The following is a 19,036-nucleotide window of genomic DNA, read 5'->3' as shown; positions in this document are numbered from 1 at the left end:
TGCCCATATCGCACAGGTGGTACGTGGAAGAACTTGGAAAGAAATCAGATCCAAACCCAAGCATTTTGGACTCTCAAGCTCTCTCTTAACCACCACACTGATAATTAAAACCAAACAAAACACCCAATGAAAAAAACTTTTTCAACGTAAAAAATTTTCATATTTTTATTTTCTGCAGGGGCATAGGTAGAATATTTTTTTCGAAGAACTACTGTGATGTTAGGGAATAATCAAAAATAAAAATCTCCAGGGGGATGCACCGGTCCCCAGCATGGCGGCCGCTTGGCCCTCCGGGCCGGTTGCTTCCGAGACTGCTGCTGCTCGGCTCCTGGCTGTCCTGTGGGCCGTGTCAGTAACCACGGGACCTTGGGGAGCTGCCGCCGGCGGCAGCGAGGAGTCACTTAAGTGCGAGGACCTCAAAGTGGGAAAAAATATTTGTAAAGATCCAAAAATAAATGATGCTACACAAGAACCAGTTAACTGTACAAACTACACAGCTCATGTTCCATGTTTTCCAGCACCTAACATAACTTGTAAGGATTTTGGTGGCAATGAAACACATTTTACTGGAAACGAAATTGGTTTTCTCAAGCCCATATCTTGCCGAAATGTGTTTGTTAAAGTTTTGCACTGTAGGATTTTGTGGAATTGGGAGCCTACTTGATTTCATTCTTATTTCAATGCAGATTGATTGTTGGACCTTCAGATGGAAGTAGTTACATTATAGATTATTATGGAACCAGACTTACGAGACTGAGTATTACCAATGAGACATTTAGAAAAACGCAGTTATATCCATAAATGTTGTTTAAAAGAAACAGATTTGGGCCTCCTTGATTTTAATAGAGAACTCTCAGTGTGTAGATTTCCAGATTTTCCTTTTTCCGTCTTCACATACCACATTATGGATTCTGTTTAATTTTTTGTTGTTGCTGATGTTTTTGTTTTGTTGTGTCAGTTAAAAACATATTATTCTGAGATTTATTTAATAGAACTTTGAGATTTATATGATAATACAGCCTTTCTTAGGCTACTCTCTCTATAAGATAGATAGCTTATTACTCTGATATTAATGTATTTTCCAAAGGCAAGTTGCCACTCGTCCTTTTTGCTTCTGAAAAATAAAAGTATGACTGTTCAAAAAATTAAAAAAAAAAAATCTCCTGTCAACCCAGTGAATTCTCTCCACATATGTAGGAAAAAAAAGAAACAGTTTTATATAACAGTTGGAATAAATATCCAGCCAGACTGCAGTGTGCATTAGAGGCAATCTGCTAAAGAGATTTCAAAGACTGAAAGAAATCTCACCCTTTAATATAGCCAGGCAGATATGCAGTCCATCACATACATGGAATTGTCTTTAGCTAAAGGAAAAATGAAACGTACCTTCATGACAAGGAGGAAGTTACAATTTAGAGCTAGGAGCATAGGCTAAGCTCCAACAGGGAAAAGGGGACAAGGCACCCTCTTCCCTGATGTCCACCTTTCGAAGAGATGGTTCTAAGGTACCCAAGAAAGACATTGCTAGGATATAAAATTGGCAGGAGGCTTACGTAAATTTTAACAAGATCTACGTACTTCTTAGAAAGGATTTATAACTATAGGTTTTCCAAAGGAAATGCTACAAGAAAAGGAGGGGAAAGTTTCTCCCCCCCCTTTTTTTTAAGAAACTTATTTATTATTTGTTTATTTATGGCTGCGTTGGGTCTTGGTTGCTGCGCACAGGCTTTTTCTAGTTGTGGTGAGTGGGGGCTACTCTTCGTTGCGGTGCGCAGGCTTCTCATTGCAGTGGTTTCTCTTGTTGCGGAGCACGGGCTCTAGGCATGAGGGCTTCAGTAGTGGTGGTGCATGGGCTCAGTAGTTGTGGCGTACAGGCTTAGTTGCTCCGCGGCATGTGGGATCTTTCCGGACCGGGGCTTGAACCTGTGTCCCCTGTATTGGCGGGCAGATTTTTAACCATGGCGCCACCAGGGAAGTCCCTCTTTCCCTTTTATAACTAGAGAAAATTAAATTTTTTGCTTTAGTCTGTAGTTACCTTTCAACTAACCAATCTTCAATATCAAATTATATTAATTTAACATGGGAAAGCTTCTTGTTTGAGTTAATATTACAAACAAGTTGGTTATAAAATTCTGTTGCTGGGAAGTGATCAAATAGGTCTGCCAGTGCAAGATAACCAAAGGAACTACACTAATTCCATTTAATTTTTCAGTGGTATTTATATTTTGCTAGAAGAAAATAAAATCAGAATTTCATCAGCCTAGTGTTGAGCTGACGGGAGTTGAGGTGGTCAGTTAGGACGATGAGCCAAACTGAAATTAACAATCAAGGCTTTACTGACTTACTGCACTAATATAAGAAAGAGGCCCGAAAAGGACTGGCTCCTCGGTGTTCCATTTTTCCCCATGGAATGGCACCAGGTAAGGGTCAGTCAGTGACATGCTGCACACATGACTCCTGTTGTTTCATGGGCCTAGGGGAAGGGCAGGAAGTGGAAAAATACTGAGTCAGAGCGGAAACAGTATTTTAGTTAAGGCTCCCCCATCCATCCCCCAAAGAGCACTCCAGAACAGGAGTCACCATGAGATTATGGAAAGGCTTCAACAGACACAGTTAAAAGCTATAAAGTGTCTGCACATAGAAACTTATCAACACAGTGTTTTAAGTTGGGAGTGCAGTGTTCTGGATTTCCCAGACTCCACAAAGAAACATAGCTGTTGCTGCTAGCATTGTGGAATGGGTGTCTGCTAAGTATGTGAAGAATTCCTTAGCCTTTTTAGGGGATTTTTATGGCCTTCAGGCTCTGCTCACTACTCTGGAGACTATAAAACAACCCTGGACTATTTCTGAGTACAGCATATTCTGTTCAAACACAGGTTTCTAAAACACCAATTAAGTCATATGCAATTGGAAAATAAGGGAATGATTAATAGTATAACATAGAAGTTGCATTGTTTACATGCACTCTTCCCCTAGGTACAAGGAGTTAGAATAGCAGTATAGTATAGACTTCAGGAAGGGGAAAGCTTTGCTAGTACATAGGCACCTGCCCTTTCAGATCTATCTTAAGAAAATTTAAAATGAGAAACTGCACCCAGGGCTCCCTCCCTGACCCTCAGCATTAGACAGACTATAGGCTGGAGGCAGGTTGCACTTCTTTCCTCACCTATTTTAACCTCAGCTTCTTTGGCCAGGAGCTCCACTTCGATCTTCATAGTTTTGGCATCCTCAAGCCAACATTTCTGCTCTGTTGGCTATGCATTTGTAATACTGCCTGAGGCAACCTCCAGACATACTTGAGCTGTCTGACTTACCTCCTGAGGCACCAATTATTGTTTTTGTTAGTTGTCTAGTTATAAAGCTGCATCAGTTTTAAATAGTCTGGTTGCTAACACTTACTTTTCTCCTGAACCCTGTTATCTTCACATGTGTGGTTTTGCAGAATACAAAAGTTTTCAGGAGTATTATGCTGTGGCAAATATTTACTGTGAGACTAGGTGAACCAAAGGTCAATTCCCCATGAATCCCTAGCTTTTACTAATGCTTACCTTCTGTAAATTTAGAAAAACAATGGGATTAAATAAATTAATACATGTGAGTGCTTAGAAGAGTTCCTGCATAGAGAAGTTTCTCAATAAACACTAATTATCGTCATCACCAGGCTCCCAATATATGTTAGTTATTATCGTTATTACATTGAGGGTATCTCTTTATTCACCTAATTAATTGAATCACATTTCATTTCCCAGAGTGACTGTAAGCTGGGATACATGCAATGATATATTCAGGTTACTATACTGGCAGTTAAAATATTGTATATCCATAGTATAATATTTATTAATCATACTTGCAAACAGTTCATTGATAAATTAAACTTTTCCACCTGAATGAAAGGTTAACTAACATTTAAATTCAGATATGTCAGTTTACTTGTAGTCCCACTATAGAGCTGTTGGCTTTTCTGTGTCACTTTTGTATTCTAGACAGTATGCTCCTGGCACTGCCTTTAGGCAAAACTGCCAAATATGTGAATATGCTAAATAGATGGGAACTCAAGTGGAAAATAGATTGTGAGGTCTCTGTGTCTATTAGAGGAAGGAGGTTGACTTTTTTTTTTTTTTCAGTATTCACTTTAATTCTTCAAGGACAGCTAGAAATTTTCTTCCTTTAATAAAAAAATCTCAGACATACTTTGAAGTCCTAGAGTAAATCGGCAACAGAACAAAGTGAATCCCCCCCAAGGGGGCGCTGTGGACCCAGCATCATCAGGAAAGCTCCAGGCTTCAAGCCTGACTTTGTCAGGAGCCTGCCTAAAAAATAAATTACAAAAAGGGTGTTTGGGGCAGACACAGACGAAGTGTTTTTCCCCTCAGGTGCAGCAGGCATCGGGTAGACTACAAATCAGTCCGTGAACTGGCTGCCTTGGGGGCGTATTTAGGCATCAGTTCATTAATCTTCCGGATGTAGTCAGACTTTTCTGCACAGCCTTTGCACGTCTCTCCCCAGTCGTCCAGGATCTTCTTTAGCTCTTTAACTCGAAGCTTCTTCAGGTCCACTGTGCTCAGGTCGATCTGCTTGTCGTATTTTAGCTCACAGATCTGGCTGTCCTTCTTCTTGAGCTTCTCACAGATCTTCTCCACAGGGATGTGGTGGGCCAGGGGCTTTGACACCTCGTTGATGATCTTGGTGGCTGCATCATCTGTGGCCCCAATGTAGTAGCACAACCGATTCTCTTTGCCTCTTGCTTCACGGCAGAACTTTATAAGTTCTTTTTCAATAGAGGCTGGTGAGAATGTGACACCTCTGTCTTTGAGGTCCTGGTAAAATCTTCCCAGATAAGAAATACAAACTTCGCAGTCACCCGGTCGCAGCGCCCGGCTGCCCGGCAGCACGCTCAGAGCCAGCGCCACCGCCAGCCCATGCGTGGCCCACATCCTCCTCTACCCGCCGCCGCCGCCGCCGCCGCCGCCGCCCGACTAAACCGCGCCCGCAGAGCAGCGCTTCCTCGGAGGTTGACTTTTTATCTAGAGCTAATTTTGTTTATTTTGTTTCTGGCATATGCTCACCAGAGAGCAGAGAAAAGCAATTGAGTGAAGATCAAGGGGAATACATGTGAGTGAAGGAGATAATTGTAAGGTGGTAATAAGAGATGAGGTAAGAAAGGAGTCGGGAGGAATATTGGGTTAGGACTACCAGCATGGAGAAGTTCAAACCTAACCCAAGGAGATTGGATTTAGTTCTAAAAGTAGTGGGAAGCCACTGTTTTTTAGTAGGCAAATGACAAGATAGAATATCGCTATTCTATTTTGCAAACAGCAAGTCAAGCTTATTAACGAGTGTTGGAATCAGTTTAATGGGTCAGGGTTCCACAGGAAACTGATAGGCGTACTGGTTAATTTGAAGTGGGTTTAATAAGAGACTTTTTTCTAAGGCATGGTGGGTGGGGGAGAAATGTTTACTACAACTTTGACTTCAGAGATATTTGGAGAAGGGCTACTAGGTGGATACACTCATGTTTTTAGGTTTCTGGACAAAGAGACTTTCCCCCAGAGTTCTGGTAGCCACCTGAGACAATGGTCTCTTGGGTTTTCATGCCCTCTTGACTGGCAGGTATCACTGTTGTCTTCTCTTTGGCACAAGAGACGTATGAAGAAGGAAGGACCAAACTGCCTAGCTCTTGCTGCTGCAGTGCCCAAACTGTTTTCCCTACCCATTGTTTGTTGATTCCCTTACCTACAGCATCAAGCTTGGAGCACCTTGGAAGTTGCTTTCACCCTTTACTGTAGTTCTTTCCTCTTCTATTTTTTATAAGTGCTGGGGAATGGTTAGAACTTTCTTCATCAGTCTGATCCCTTTAGTTTTCAGGGATTCCTTCTATATTGTGTCTATTAAGAGGGTCTTCTTGTTTTCCAGTGACAACATGGCTTAAAATTTTAAAAAAATTTATGTATGCATATATGCATGTATGTGCATGCACATAAACACACATATATATGGAAAATGACAAAGCTTTTGGGAGGGTAGCTGGATCATTGGCTTATTTTGTCATCTTAATCCAGTGTCTAGTAAAGCATTTTGTATTATCTTGGTTTTTTTCCCCTTTAGATTACAGGATCTTATCAGTCAAAAAAAGGCTGAGGACAAAGAGGGAAAAGATGAGCCCAGCAAAGATAACCAGCAGCAGACCCTAATTGACCAGAGATACTTTCAGGTATTGAACAGTTGACAGAAAGACTGGTGTTTACAGTGAACCTTGGTTACAATCACAGTATAACAAATTATCAATTGGTAAGGAATACTTGTATCCTTTATTTGTGTTGCTTAGCCTGTCTTGTCTTGGCGTGACATGCTACTGGCTAAAAGTTGGTAACTTGACTGAGAATTTGTCTTACCCTTGAAAAGAGACTTTGGCCTAGTTCAAAGTAGGGTAGTGAAAAGCTGGTAAGATTTTAACAGATTTTATAATCCTTTTCTCTACCTGCTTAAGCCATTTCCCTTTTTATTGTTTTTGTTTTTGCTCTTGTTGATATTATTATTATACAAGTAAATCTATTTCTTAAGGTTCTTGTATGCTTTTTTAAAATTTAGATATTTAGTCCATCTGAAATTTAATTTTCTATGTGGTATGATGTAAAGATCTAACTGTACTTGATTTATAGACCATTTATTATTGAATAAATGAGCAATTAAGCCTGGTAGTTTACTGACTGAACTGGGCCTGCACTCATATTTTATTGGGCCCATACAGGTTTTTTTAAACTTTGAATTAATTACTAATTTTTTTTTAATTAAGAGATTTTTATTTAAGTCCTTATTTCTAGTTTCTCTTAAAAAGCCAAAGAATCTGGCAGCAAATTCTTGCATAGTCGTTATCAACACAGAATTAGGCCTTTCCCCTGTCACGTATGGGCATGTGCTCTTCAGTTAGCCACAGTCCCACCCCGTCCTTGCTTCACTCATTTATGCTCTTACCTGGCTTCTATAGGCATTTGAGTTTGCAGCTTCTAGTTGACCATTCTTTCTCTACTTTATTGAATTGAAACGTATATCATATACCATATGCCCTTAGATGCATAGGTTTGTTTCTAGACTAGTCTCTTCCATTTCTATACTAATTTCTGTAGTTTTATAGTAGGTTTTGATACCTTTTAAGGTAAGTGTCTTGTTATTGTTCTTTTAAATTTTTTCCTTGGATATATTTTTAGCACATTTATTTTCCTGTATGAATAACTTGTCAAATTCAAAAATAGATCCCATTGAGATGAGCTGAAATTGAGTTAATGTTTTAGACTAATATTTGGAAAAATAACACATTTACAGTTTTAAAAAAATATTTATTTATTTATTTATTTGGCTGCGCCAGGTCTTAGTTGCGGCATGCGGGATCTTTATTGCAGCATGAGAACTCTTAGTTGCGGCATGTGGGATCTAGTTCCCTGAATAGGGATCGAATCTGGGCCCCCTGCATTGGGAGCGTGGAGTCTTAGCCACTGGACCACCAGGGAAGTCACCACATTTACAGTTTTGAATCATCTCACTCAGAAATATGTCTCTAATTTTCTTTGGGTCTTCCTTTCTAGCTTTCAATAAAGTTTTATATATTTTTAAATTTAGCTTTTGCCTATTTTTTGTTCTGTTTATTTCCTAGGTTATCTAGTTATCTTATAACTTTTATTGCTATTATGAATAGGATCCTTTTTCCATTACATTTTCTAATTGATTGTTGCTGGTTCTTCATACATCTCTGTGTTGACTTTATGTTCAGGCACCTTTGTGAAAACTGTTTTGTTTTAGATAACTCTCTTGTATCCACTATATAACTAAATTTCATTTTGTTTCTTAGATTTACTTTGAGAGGCTTTGTTCTTTCAACAGGGGAATTAAACCATTCATGGACACTGAGACCAACTTATATATCTGCTTTTATTCCTGATATCTTACTTTCTGTTTTCTATTTACATGGTTTCTTGTTCCATTCTTTTCTTTCCTGAGATTTGCTAGGTGGAGATTCCTTTGCTCTTCTTTTCTCTTCAACTAGTTAGGACAGTCATCATCTTAATTCTTTTCTATTCTTGTAAGGATTACCCTTAAAAACCTTTTTTTTTTTTTTTTTTTAACCCATACCAAGAGTTTGTCAGTACCTGCAAACTCTTTCTGAATAAGATGAGACCTGTATTGTGACTTTTCTTTCATAAATTCTAGTCTCTCTGGGAATTTTTTATTTTGCCATTTATTCATTGTTAATACATCTTTTGCTGCCAGTCATCAGAGTGTGGCTAAGTTATAAAGAAGAATATAGACCTCTAGGAAATCTTGGGGTTTTGCTCTATTGAACGTGCTTGTCTGGATGATTTTTGGGTACCACCATCCAGAAGTGCTGGTATCCAGATGCATTTCCCTTTGCAATGAAGAGTCGTGCACTTCAAAACCCTCTGAGACGGATTATTAATCCTGCTTTGCAGGAAAGGAAAACCCTCATTCTCGGCCACTGGCCACCCCTCTCCGGAGGCCAGGTGCTAGTGTGAAACAGTGTGCTATCTAGCTATAGCTAGTGTGCTATCGCCCAGGTGTTCCGAGCCAGAAGGGGACTTTTTGGGAATGACCATGCTCCATGGAGGGACAGAGCCGGCCCCCAGCTTCTCTACACAGAGCCCCCTCCACTAAAGCTCCAGAAATCAGATACTGTAATTGCCAGAAGAATCATTAAAAAAAAAAAAAAGTCCAGCCACTAACCTCACATGCAAATGGAATAATCACTCTGGATTCCTCATTGTGAGCTGCTCTCCATACCCTGAATTACCTTTGAATTCCATCTTTTTTTTCCTTTGAATTTGCGTCTCTTCAAGACACAAGATTAAAACAAAATTCACACTAAATTGGATTTTAAATGATCTTCCTTTTATTTATCCTTCGTCTTTCTTATGTGGATATGCAAGTGAGAAGACTGAGAGTGGATAGTCCCAACATGCTCACTCCCTTAATCTGTCCATCTAGAGGTTTGGCTTCTACAAACCAAGGCAAGACTTCAGCATCCATGACCTTCCCTGAATTCCAAAGGGCAGATTTGAACAGTTGCTAATCAAGGGAGGCGGAGCCAAGAAACCACCTGAGGCAGGATTGAAGGGACCAGAGAAGATCATCACGATTAGGAGAGATGAGATTAAAAGAGTGAAGGCCCTGCTCACACCCTAATCTTGTCAAAGACCCCACCTTTGAACCACTGTTATAAAACCCCTCATCAAATCCTCCCAGATCAGTTGCAGTGTGGAGCATAGTGCTCAGTAGATGGCCTGCCAAGCTGAGGTGATGGGCACAGCCGTTTCACACTAGGAACTCTCGTCTGAAGAGCGGGGTGCACTTCAAGTGAAACTAGACAAGCACGAAGGAAAAGAAAAAAAGATACACAGGTATTCCACCAGATGTGGCTCTGCCCACCAGAAGCACAAGATCCAGCCCCACCCACCAGAGCACAGGCACCAGTCCCCTCCACCAGGAAGCCTACACAAGCGACTGAACCAACCTTACCCACTGGGGGCAGACACCAAAAATAATGGGAACTATGAACCTGCAGCCTGTGAAAAGGAGACCCCAAACACAGTAAGTTAAAATGAGAAGACAGAGGAATATGCAGCAGGTGAAGGAGCAAGGTAAAAACCCACCTGACCAAACAAAGGAGGAGGAAACAGGCAGTCTACCTGAAAAAGAATTCAGAGTAATGATAGTAAAGATGGTCTAAAATCTCGGAAATAGAATGGAGAAGATACAAGAAATGTTTAACAAGGACCTAGAAGAACTAAAGAGCAAATGAACAATGATGAACAACACAATAAATGAAATTAAGAATTCCCTAGAAGGAATCAATAGCAGAATAACTGAGGCAGAAGAACAGATAAATGACCTGGAAGATAAAATAGTGGAAATAACTGCCACAGAGCAGAATAAAGAAAAAAGAATGAAAAGAATTGAAGACAGTCTCAGAGACCTCTGGGACAACATTAAACGCACCAACATTTGAGTTATAGGGGCCCCAGAAGAAGAAGAGAAAAAGAAAGGGTCTGAGAAAATATTTGAAGAATGTAAAATAGCTAGTTGGAAGCAGCTGCATAGCATGGGGAGATCAGCTCGGTGCTTTGTGACCATCTAGATAGGGAGGGTGCCAGGGAGATGCAAGATGGAGGGATATGGGGATATATGTATACATATAGCTGATTCACTTTGTTATACAGCAGAGACTAACACAACATTGTAAAGCAATTATACTCCAATAAAGATGTTTAAAAAAAGAAAAAATATTTGAAGAGATCATAGTTGAAAACTTCCCTAACATGGGAAAGGAAATAGTCAATCAAGTACAGGAAGCGCAGAGAGTCCCATACAGGATAAATCCAAGGAGAAACACGCCAAGACACATATTAATCAAACTATCAAAAATTACATACAAAGAAAAAATATTAAAAGCAGCAAGGGAAAAACAACAAATAACATACAACGGAATCCCCATAAGGTTAACAGCTGACCTTTCAGCAGGAACTCTGCAAGCCAGAAGGGAGTGGCAGGACATATTTAAACTGATGAAAGGGAAAAAACCTACAACCAAGACTACTCTACCCAGCAAGGATCTCATTCAGATTCAAAGGAGAAGTTAAAACCTTTACAGACAAAAGTTAAGAGAATTCAGCACCACCAAACCAGCTTTACAACAAATGCTAAAGGAACTTCTCTAAGCAAGAAACACAAGAGAAGGAAAAGACCGACCAAAACAAACCCAAAACAATTAGGAAAATGGTAATAGGAACACACATATTGATAATTAACTTAAATGTAAATGGATTAAATGCTCCAACCAAAAGACACAGACTGGCTGAATGGATGCAAAAACAAGACTTGTATATATGCTGTCTGCAAGAGACCCACTTCAGACCTAGGGACACATACAGACTGAAAGTGAGGGGATGGAGAAAGATATTCCATGCAAATGGAAATCAAAAAAAAGCTGGAATAGCAATACTCATATCAGACAAAATAGACTTTAAAATAAAGATTATTACAAGAGACAAAGACACTACATAATGATCAAGGGATCAATCCAAGAAGAAGATATAACAATTGTAAATATTTATGCACCCAACATAGGAGCACCTCAGTACATAAGCCAAGTGCTAACAGCCATAAAAGGGGACATCAAGAGTAACAGATTCATAGTGGGGGACTTTAACACCTCACTTACACCAATGGACAGATCATCCAGACAGAAAATTAATAAGGAAACATAAGCTTTAAATGACACAATAGACCAGATGGACTTCATTGATACTTACAGGACATTCCATCCAAAAACAACAGAATACACTTTCTTTTCAAGTAGTCATGGAACATTCTTCAGGATAGATCATATCTTGGGTCACAAATCAAGCCTCGGTAAATGTAAGAATATTGAAATAGTATCAAGTATCTATTCTGACCATAACGCTATGAGACTAGATATCAATTACAGGGAAAAAAACCTGTAAAAAATAGTTTAAACACATGGAGGCTAAACAATATGCTACTAAATAACCAAGAGATCACTGAAGAAATCAAAGAGGAAACCAAAAAATACCTAGAAACAAATGACAGTGAAAACACTATGACACAAAACCTGTGGGATGCAGTAAAAGCAGTTCTAAGAGGGAAGTTTATAGCTATACAAGCCTACCTCAAGAAACAAGAAAAATCTCAAACAACTTAACCTTACACCTAAAGCAATTAGAGAAAGAAGAACAAAAAACCCCCAAAGTTAGCAGAAGGAAAGAAATCATGAAGATCAGATCAGAAATCAATGAAAAAGAAATGAAGGAAACAATAGCAAAGATCAATGAAGCTAAAAAATGGTTCTTTGAGAAGATGAACAAATTGATAAACCATTAGCCAGACTCATCAAGAAAAAAAGGGAGAAGACGCAAATCAACAAAATTAGAAATGAAAAAGAAGTAATAACTGACACTGCAGAAATACAGAGGATCATGAGAGACTACTGCAAGCAACTATATGCCAATAAAATGGGCAACCTGGAAGAAATGGACAAATTCTTAGAAAAGTACAACCTTTCGAGACTGAACCAGGAAGAAATAGAAAATATAAACAGACCAATCACAAGCACTGAAATTGAAACTGTGATTAAAAATCTTCCAACAAAGAGAAGTCCAGGACCAGATGGCTTCACAGGCGAATTCTATCAGACATTTAAAGAAGAGCTAACACCTATGCTTCTCAAACGCTTCCTAAATATAGTAGAGGGAGGAACACTCCCAAACTCATTCTACGAGGCCACAATCACCCTGATACCAAAACCAGACAAAGATGTCACAAAGAAAGAAAACTACATGTCAGTATCACTGATGAACATAGATACAAAAATCCTCAACAGAATACTAGCAAACAGAATCCAACAGCACATTAAAAGAATCATACACCATGATCAAGTGGGGTTTATCCCAGGATGCAAGGATTCTTCAATATATGCAAATCAATCAATGTGATACACCATATTAACAAATTGAAGGATAAAAACCATATGATCATCTCAATAGATGCAGAAAAAGCTTTTGACAAAATTCAACACCCATTTATGATAAAAACTCTCCAGAAAGTGGGCATAGAGGGAACCTACCTCAGCATAATAAAGGCCATATATGACAAACCCACAGCCAACGTTCTCAGTGGTGAGAAACTGAAACCATTTCCTCTAAGATCAGGAACAAGACAAGGTTGCCCACTCTCACCACTATTATTCAACTTAGTTTTGGCAGTTTTAGCTATGTTAGTCAGAGAAGAAAAAGAAATAAAAGGAATCCAAATCGGAAAAGAAGTAAAACTGTCACTGTTTGCAGATGACATACTATACATAGAGAATCCTAAAGATGCTACCAGAAAACTACTAGAGCTATCAATGAATTTGGTAAAGTAGCAGGATACAAAATTAATGCACAGAAATCTGTTGCATTCCTATAAACTAACGACAAAAAATCTGAAGGAGAAAATAAGGAAACACTCCCATTTACCACTGCAACAAAAAGAATAAAATACCTAGGAATAAACCTACTTAAGGAGACAAAAGACCTGTATGCAGAAAACTATAAGACGCTGATGAAAGAAACTAAAGATGATACAAACAGATGGAGAGATATACCATGTTCTTGGATTGGAAGAATCAATATTGTGAAAATGACTATACTACCCAAAGCAATCTGCAGATTCAGTGCAGTCCCTATCAAACTACCAAAGGCATTTTTCACAGAACTAGAACAAAAAATTTTAGTTTGTGTGGAAACACAAAAGACCCCAAGTAGCCAAAGCAATCCTTTTTTTTCTTTTTTATAAAATTATTTATTTATTTATTTATTTATTTATTTATTTATTTATTTATTTATGGCTGTGTTGAGTCTTCATTGCTGGGTGCGGTCTTCCTCTAGTTGTGGTGATGAGCGAGGGCTACTCTTTGTTGTGGTGCGTGGGCTTCTCATTGCAGTGGCTTCTCTTGTTGTGGAGCACGGGCTCTAGGTGCACGGGCTTCAGAAGTTGTGCAACGTGGCTTCAGTAGTTGTGGCACATGGGCTCAGTAGTTGTGGTTCGTGGGTGCTAGAGCGCAGGCTCAGTAGTTTTGGAGCACGGGCTTAGTTGCTCCGTGGCATGTGGGATCTTCCCTCACCAGGGCTCGAACCCATGTCCCCTGCATTGGCAGGCTGATTCTTAACCACTGTGTCAGCAGGGAAGTCCCCCAAAGCAATCTTGAGAAAGAAAAACGGAGCTGGAGGAATCAGGCTCCCTGACTTTAGATTATATTACAAAGCGACAGTAATCAAGACACTATGGTACTGGCACAAAAACAGAAATACAGATCAATGGAACAGGATAGAAAGCCCAGAGATAAACCCATGCACATATGGTCACCTTATGTTTGATAAAGGAGGCAAGAATATACAATGGAGAAAAGACAGCCTCTTCGATAAGTGGTGCTGGGAAAACTGGACAGCTACATGTAAAAGAATGAAATTAGGACACTTCCTAACACCGTACACAAATATAAACTGAAAATGGATTAAAGACCTAAATGTAAGGCCAGACACTATAAAACTCTTAGAGGAAAACATTGGCCAACCACTCTATGAGATAAATCAGAGCAAGATCCTTTTTGACCCACCTCCTAGAGAAATGGAAATAAAAAGAAAAATAAACAAATGGAACCTAATGAAACTTAAAAGCTTTTGCTCAGCAAAGGAAACCGTAAACAAGACGAAAAGACAACCCTCAGAATGGGAGAAAATATTTGCAAACGAAGCAACTGACAAAGGAGTAATCTCCAAAATATACAAGCAGCTCATGCAGCTCAATATCAAAAAAACAACTGAATCCAAAAATGGGCAGAAGACCTGAATAGACATTTCTCCAAAGAAGATATACAGATTGCCAACAAACACATGAAAGGATGCTCAACATCACTAATCATTAGAGAAAGGCAAATCAAAACCACAGTGAGCTATCACCTCACACCAGTCAGAATGGCCATCATCAAAAAGCCTACAAACAATAAATGCTGGAGATGGTGTGGAGAAAAGGGAACCCTCTTGCACTGTTGGTGGGAATGTAAATTGATACAGCCACTATGGAGAACAGTATGGAGGTTCCTCAAAAAACTAAAAATAGAACTACCATATGACCCAGCAATCCCACTACTGGGCATATACCCTGAGAAAACCATAATTCAAAAAGAGACATGTATCACAATGTTCATTGAAGCACATGTTACAGTTGCCAGGACATGTAAGCAAAGTAAGTGTCCATCGACAGATGAATGGAAAAAGAAGATGTGGCACATATATACAATGGAATATTATTCAGCCATAAAAAGAAAAGAAATTGAGTTATTTGTAGTGAGGTGGATGGACCTAGAGTCTGTCTGTCATACAGAGTGAAGTAAGTCAGAAAGAGAAAAATAAATACCGTATGCTAACATATATATATGAAATCTAAAAAAAAATGGTTCTCATGAACCTAGGGATAGGACAGGAATAAAGACGGAGACATAGAGAATGGACTTGAGGACACGGGGAGGGGGAGGGGTAAGCTGGGACTAAGTGAGAGAGTAGCATTGCCGTATATACACTACCAAATGTAAAATAGATAGCTAGTGGGAAGCAGCTGCATAGCACAGGGAGATCAGCTTGGTGCTTTGTGACCACCTACAGGGGTGAGATAGGGAGGGTAGGAGGGAGATGCAAGAGGGAGGAGGTATGGGGATATATTTATATGTACAGCTGATTCACTTTGTTATACAGCAGAAACTAACACAACATTGTAAAGCAATTATACTCCAATAACGATGTTAAAAAAAAAAAGATTAGAAAGAAAAAATCCTCTTGGATTAGGACACAGGTTTTTGAGGCAGAAGTCCAGTGTGTCCCCCTTTGCCTGGCAAAGTAATAAAGCTATCCTTTAATACTTCACCCCCCCCCCAAATAGAAGAAGAAGAATATACTTTGTTGTCAATAATAATTCCATGGAGGGGAATTAATTAATTTTTCCATTAAAGAGATGTGTTTAGGGTCTTTTTTTTAAATTTTTTTTTTTTGGCTGTGTTGGGTCTTTGTTGCTGTGCTCAGGCTTTCTCTAGTTGTGGCGAGTGGGGGCTATTCTTCGTTGCGGTGCACGGGGTTCTCATTGCGGTGGCTTCTCTTGTTGCAGAGCATGGGCTCTAGGCGCATGGGCTTCAGTAAATGTGGAGCGTGGGCTCAGTAGTTGTGGTGCGCAGGCTTAGTTGCTCTGTGGCACATGGGATCTTCCCGGACCAGGGCTCGAACCCGTGTCCCCTGCATTGGCAGGCGGCTTCTTAACCACTGCGCCACCAGGGAAACCGTGGAATGTGTTTAAATAGAAGTGAAATGTTGAGTACACTCTCTTGAACTAAAAAATAAATTAAAAATTAAAAAGCTCCAAAATAAACATCTCAAGTCATATTACCAGGAGACCTGTGAGTTGTAGCTTGAAGTATGAGTAAGGACAAAAATTCAGTATAAAAATGGTATGTTGTCTTTATAATTCCCTGATATTAGGGAATTATTGGTTTTTTATTTATTTTTATTTTTGTTTATCAAATAGCCTGGGCTTGATGGTGGAAACAAAAGAAATGGCTTTACTCTTCTCTCTTTTTGTTTTAGAAGTATTTTTTTGATTTATTAATTTATTAATTTATTTTTGGCTCCGCTGGGTCTTCGTTGTTACACACGGGCTTTTTGTAGTTGTGGTGAGCGGGGGCTACTCTTCATTGCGGTGCGCAAGCTTCTCATTGTGATGCCTTCTCTTTGTTGCAGAGCACAGGCTCTAGGCATGCAGGCTTCAGTAGTTGTGACATGCGGGCTCAGTAGTTGTGGCTCATGGGCTCTAGAGCACCGGCTCAGTAGTTGTGGTGTATGGGCTTAGTTGCTCCACGGCACGTGGGATCTTCCTGGACCAGGGATCGAACCCTGTGTCCCCTGCATCGGCAGGCAGATTCTCAACCACTGCACCACCAGGGAAGCCCCAACCAACTCTTCTCTCTTTAAAGTGGATGTTTTGAGTCTCCCTTTCCTGTCCTTGAATGATATATAAATTAGAACTCATACCTTTTGGCCCGGGGGTTATAGTCACGTATTATACATATCAGTATATTTAAACTTCAGTCCAAGCATTGATGATGTTAGGGAATTATTGGGTTTTTATTTTATTTTTATTATTTTTTTCTTGAAGTCTAGTTGATTATAATGCGTTAAGTTTCTGGTGTACCACAAAGTTATTCAGTTATGTATATATCCATATATATTCTTTTTCATTATAGGTTATTACAAGATATTGAGTATAGTTCCCTGTACTATATGGTACGGCCTTGTTGTTTACCTATTTTATATGTAGTAGTTTGTATCTGCTAATCTGAAACTCCTTATTTATCCCTCCCCCAACTTTCCCCTTTGATAACCATAAGTTTGTTTTGTATGTCTGTGAGTCTGTTTCTGTTTTGTAAACACATTTATTTATATCATATTTTAGCTTCCACATATAAGTGATATCATATGATATTTGTCTTTTCTGTCTGACTTACTTCACTTAGTATGATCATCTCCAGGTCCATCCATGTTGCTGCAAATGGCATTATTTCATTCTTTTTTTATGGCTGAGTAGTATTCCATTGTGTATATATATGTACCACATCTTCTTTATCCATTCATCTGTCGATGGACATTTAGGTTGTTTCCATGTCTTGGCTGTTGTAAATAGTGCTGCTGTGAATATTGAGGTGCATGTGTCTTTTTGAATTATAGTTTTCTCTGGATATATGCCCAAGAGTGGGATTGCTGGATCATACGGTAACTCTATTTTTAGTTTTCTGTGGAACCTCCATACTGTTTTCCACAGTGGCTGCACCACCTTACATTCCCACCAACAGTGTAGGAAGGTTCCCTTTCCTCCATACCCTCTCCAACATTTGTTATTTGTAGATTTTAATGATGGCCATTCTGACCAGCATGAGGTGGTACCTCATTGTAGTTTTTTTTTTTTTTAACATCTTTATTGGAGTATAATTGCTTTACAGTGGTGTGTTAGTTTCTGCTTTATAACAAAAAAATATGGAACGCTTCACGAATTTGCTTGTCATCCTTGCACAGGGTCCATGCTAATCTTCTCTGTGCTGTTCCAATTTTAGTGTATGTGCTGCCGAAGCGAGCACTCATTGTAGTGTTGATTTGCATTTCTCTAATAATTAGCAGTGTTGAGCATCTTTTCATGTGCCTATTGGCCATCTATATGTCTTTGGAGAAATGTCTATTTAGGTCTTCTGCCCATTTTTTGATTGGGTTGTTTGCTTTTTTGTTATTCAGTTGTATGAGTTGTTTGTGTATTTTGGAAATTAAGCCCTTGTCAGTCACATCATTTGCAAATATTTTCCCTCAGTACATAGGCTGTCTGTTCATTTTGTTTATGGTTTCTTTTGCTGTGCAAAGTCTTATAAGTTGATTAGGTCCCATTTGTTTATTTTTGCTTTTATTTCTATTGCCTTGGGAGACTGACCTAAGAAAACATTGCTACAATTTATGTCAGAGAATGTTTTGCCTATGTTCTCTTCTAGGAGTCTTATGGTGTCCTGTCTTATATTTAAGTCTTTAAGCCATTTTGAGTTTATTTTTTGTTTCTGGTGTGATGGAGTGTTCTAACTTCATTGATTTACATGCAGCTGTCCAGCTTTCCCAGCACCACTTGCTGAAGAGACATTTTTTCATCCATTGTATATTTTGCCTTCTTTGTCAAATACTGACTGTAGGTGTGTGTGGGGGAAATTATTGTTAATTTTCTTGTTTGTAATAATGACATGATTTTGTAGAAGAATATGCCTACTTTTAAGAGATGCATGCTTAAGTATGTATGAGAGTGAAGTGTTATCATGTCTGCAGTTTCTTCAAATGGTTCAGCTCAAAATATAGAGTGAGCAAATATGGTAAAATGTTAACAATTATTGAATCTAGGTAGTGATTACATGGGTGTTTGTGATGGTTCATTTTATGTATCAACTTGACTGGGCCACAGGGTGCCCAGATATTTGGTCAAACGTTATTCTGGGTTTTTCTGAGAATGTTTCTAAATGAGATGAGAAACTCTTTTTTCTCCATACCTGTCAATGAGGACCACCACTAGTGGTTTGCTTAAACTGGCAAAGCCAATAATATACCTTCACTGTCATGCCTTAGGGGTATATCAGCTCTCCAGCCCTATATCATAATTTAGTTGACAAGGAAGGATCTTGATCATCTTTCCCTTCTGTAAGATATCACACTGGCCAATTACATTGATGACGTTATGCTGATTGGACCTACTGAGCAAGAAGTAGCAACTTCTTGGTAAGACATTTGCATGTTAAAGGATGGGAAATAAATCTAACAAAAATTCAGGGGCCTTCTACTTCAGTGAAACTTCTAGGGCTCAAGTGGTGTGGGCATGTCAAGATCTCCCTTTAAGGTAAAGGATAAGTTAT

General features: G+C 39.1%; 2 protein-coding genes, 1 non-coding gene and 1 pseudogene across 9 annotated transcripts in view; 2 read left to right on the top strand and 2 right to left on the bottom strand.

The window, feature by feature from the left end:
- Positions 1–19,036, top strand: part of CEP70 (centrosomal protein 70) — an 81,210-nt gene that overhangs the window by 51,215 nt on the left and 10,959 nt on the right. For all 7 annotated transcript variants that reach the window (XM_007170324.3, XM_057545280.1, XM_007170325.2 and 4 more), the window contains one exon: positions 6,106–6,211. In XM_007170324.3, the coding sequence (XP_007170386.1) occupies positions 6,106–6,211 (106 nt within the window). The remainder of the gene's footprint in view (positions 1–6,105; positions 6,212–19,036) is intronic.
- Positions 272–899, top strand: LOC114236318 (TM2 domain-containing protein 1-like; annotated as a pseudogene).
- On the bottom strand, positions 4,146–5,001 carry LOC103013216 (mesencephalic astrocyte-derived neurotrophic factor). Its single transcript, XM_007170321.2, has one exon. The coding sequence runs from the start codon at positions 4,932–4,934 to the stop codon at positions 4,395–4,397; it is 540 nt and encodes a 179-aa protein (XP_007170383.1). The 5' UTR covers positions 4,935–5,001; the 3' UTR covers positions 4,146–4,394.
- LOC114236321 (U6 spliceosomal RNA) lies at positions 17,631–17,737 on the bottom strand. Its single transcript, XR_003622293.1, has one exon. It is a non-coding gene; the product is annotated as a U6 spliceosomal RNA (small nuclear RNA).

Source organism: Balaenoptera acutorostrata, chromosome 4 (assembly GCF_949987535.1).
Source record: "Balaenoptera acutorostrata chromosome 4, mBalAcu1.1, whole genome shotgun sequence".
Classification (NCBI taxonomy): Eukaryota; Metazoa; Chordata; class Mammalia; order Artiodactyla; family Balaenopteridae; genus Balaenoptera; species Balaenoptera acutorostrata.
Note: the sequence above shows the minus strand (reverse complement) of the source record. Positions and strands in the feature narration are given on the sequence as shown.

Bases quoted from the DNA above. Each gene is read 5' to 3' on its own strand.
- LOC103013216 (XM_007170321.2), bottom strand. From the start codon at position 4,934: ATGTGGGCCACGCATGGGCTGGCGGTGGCGCTGGCTCTGAGCGTGCTG.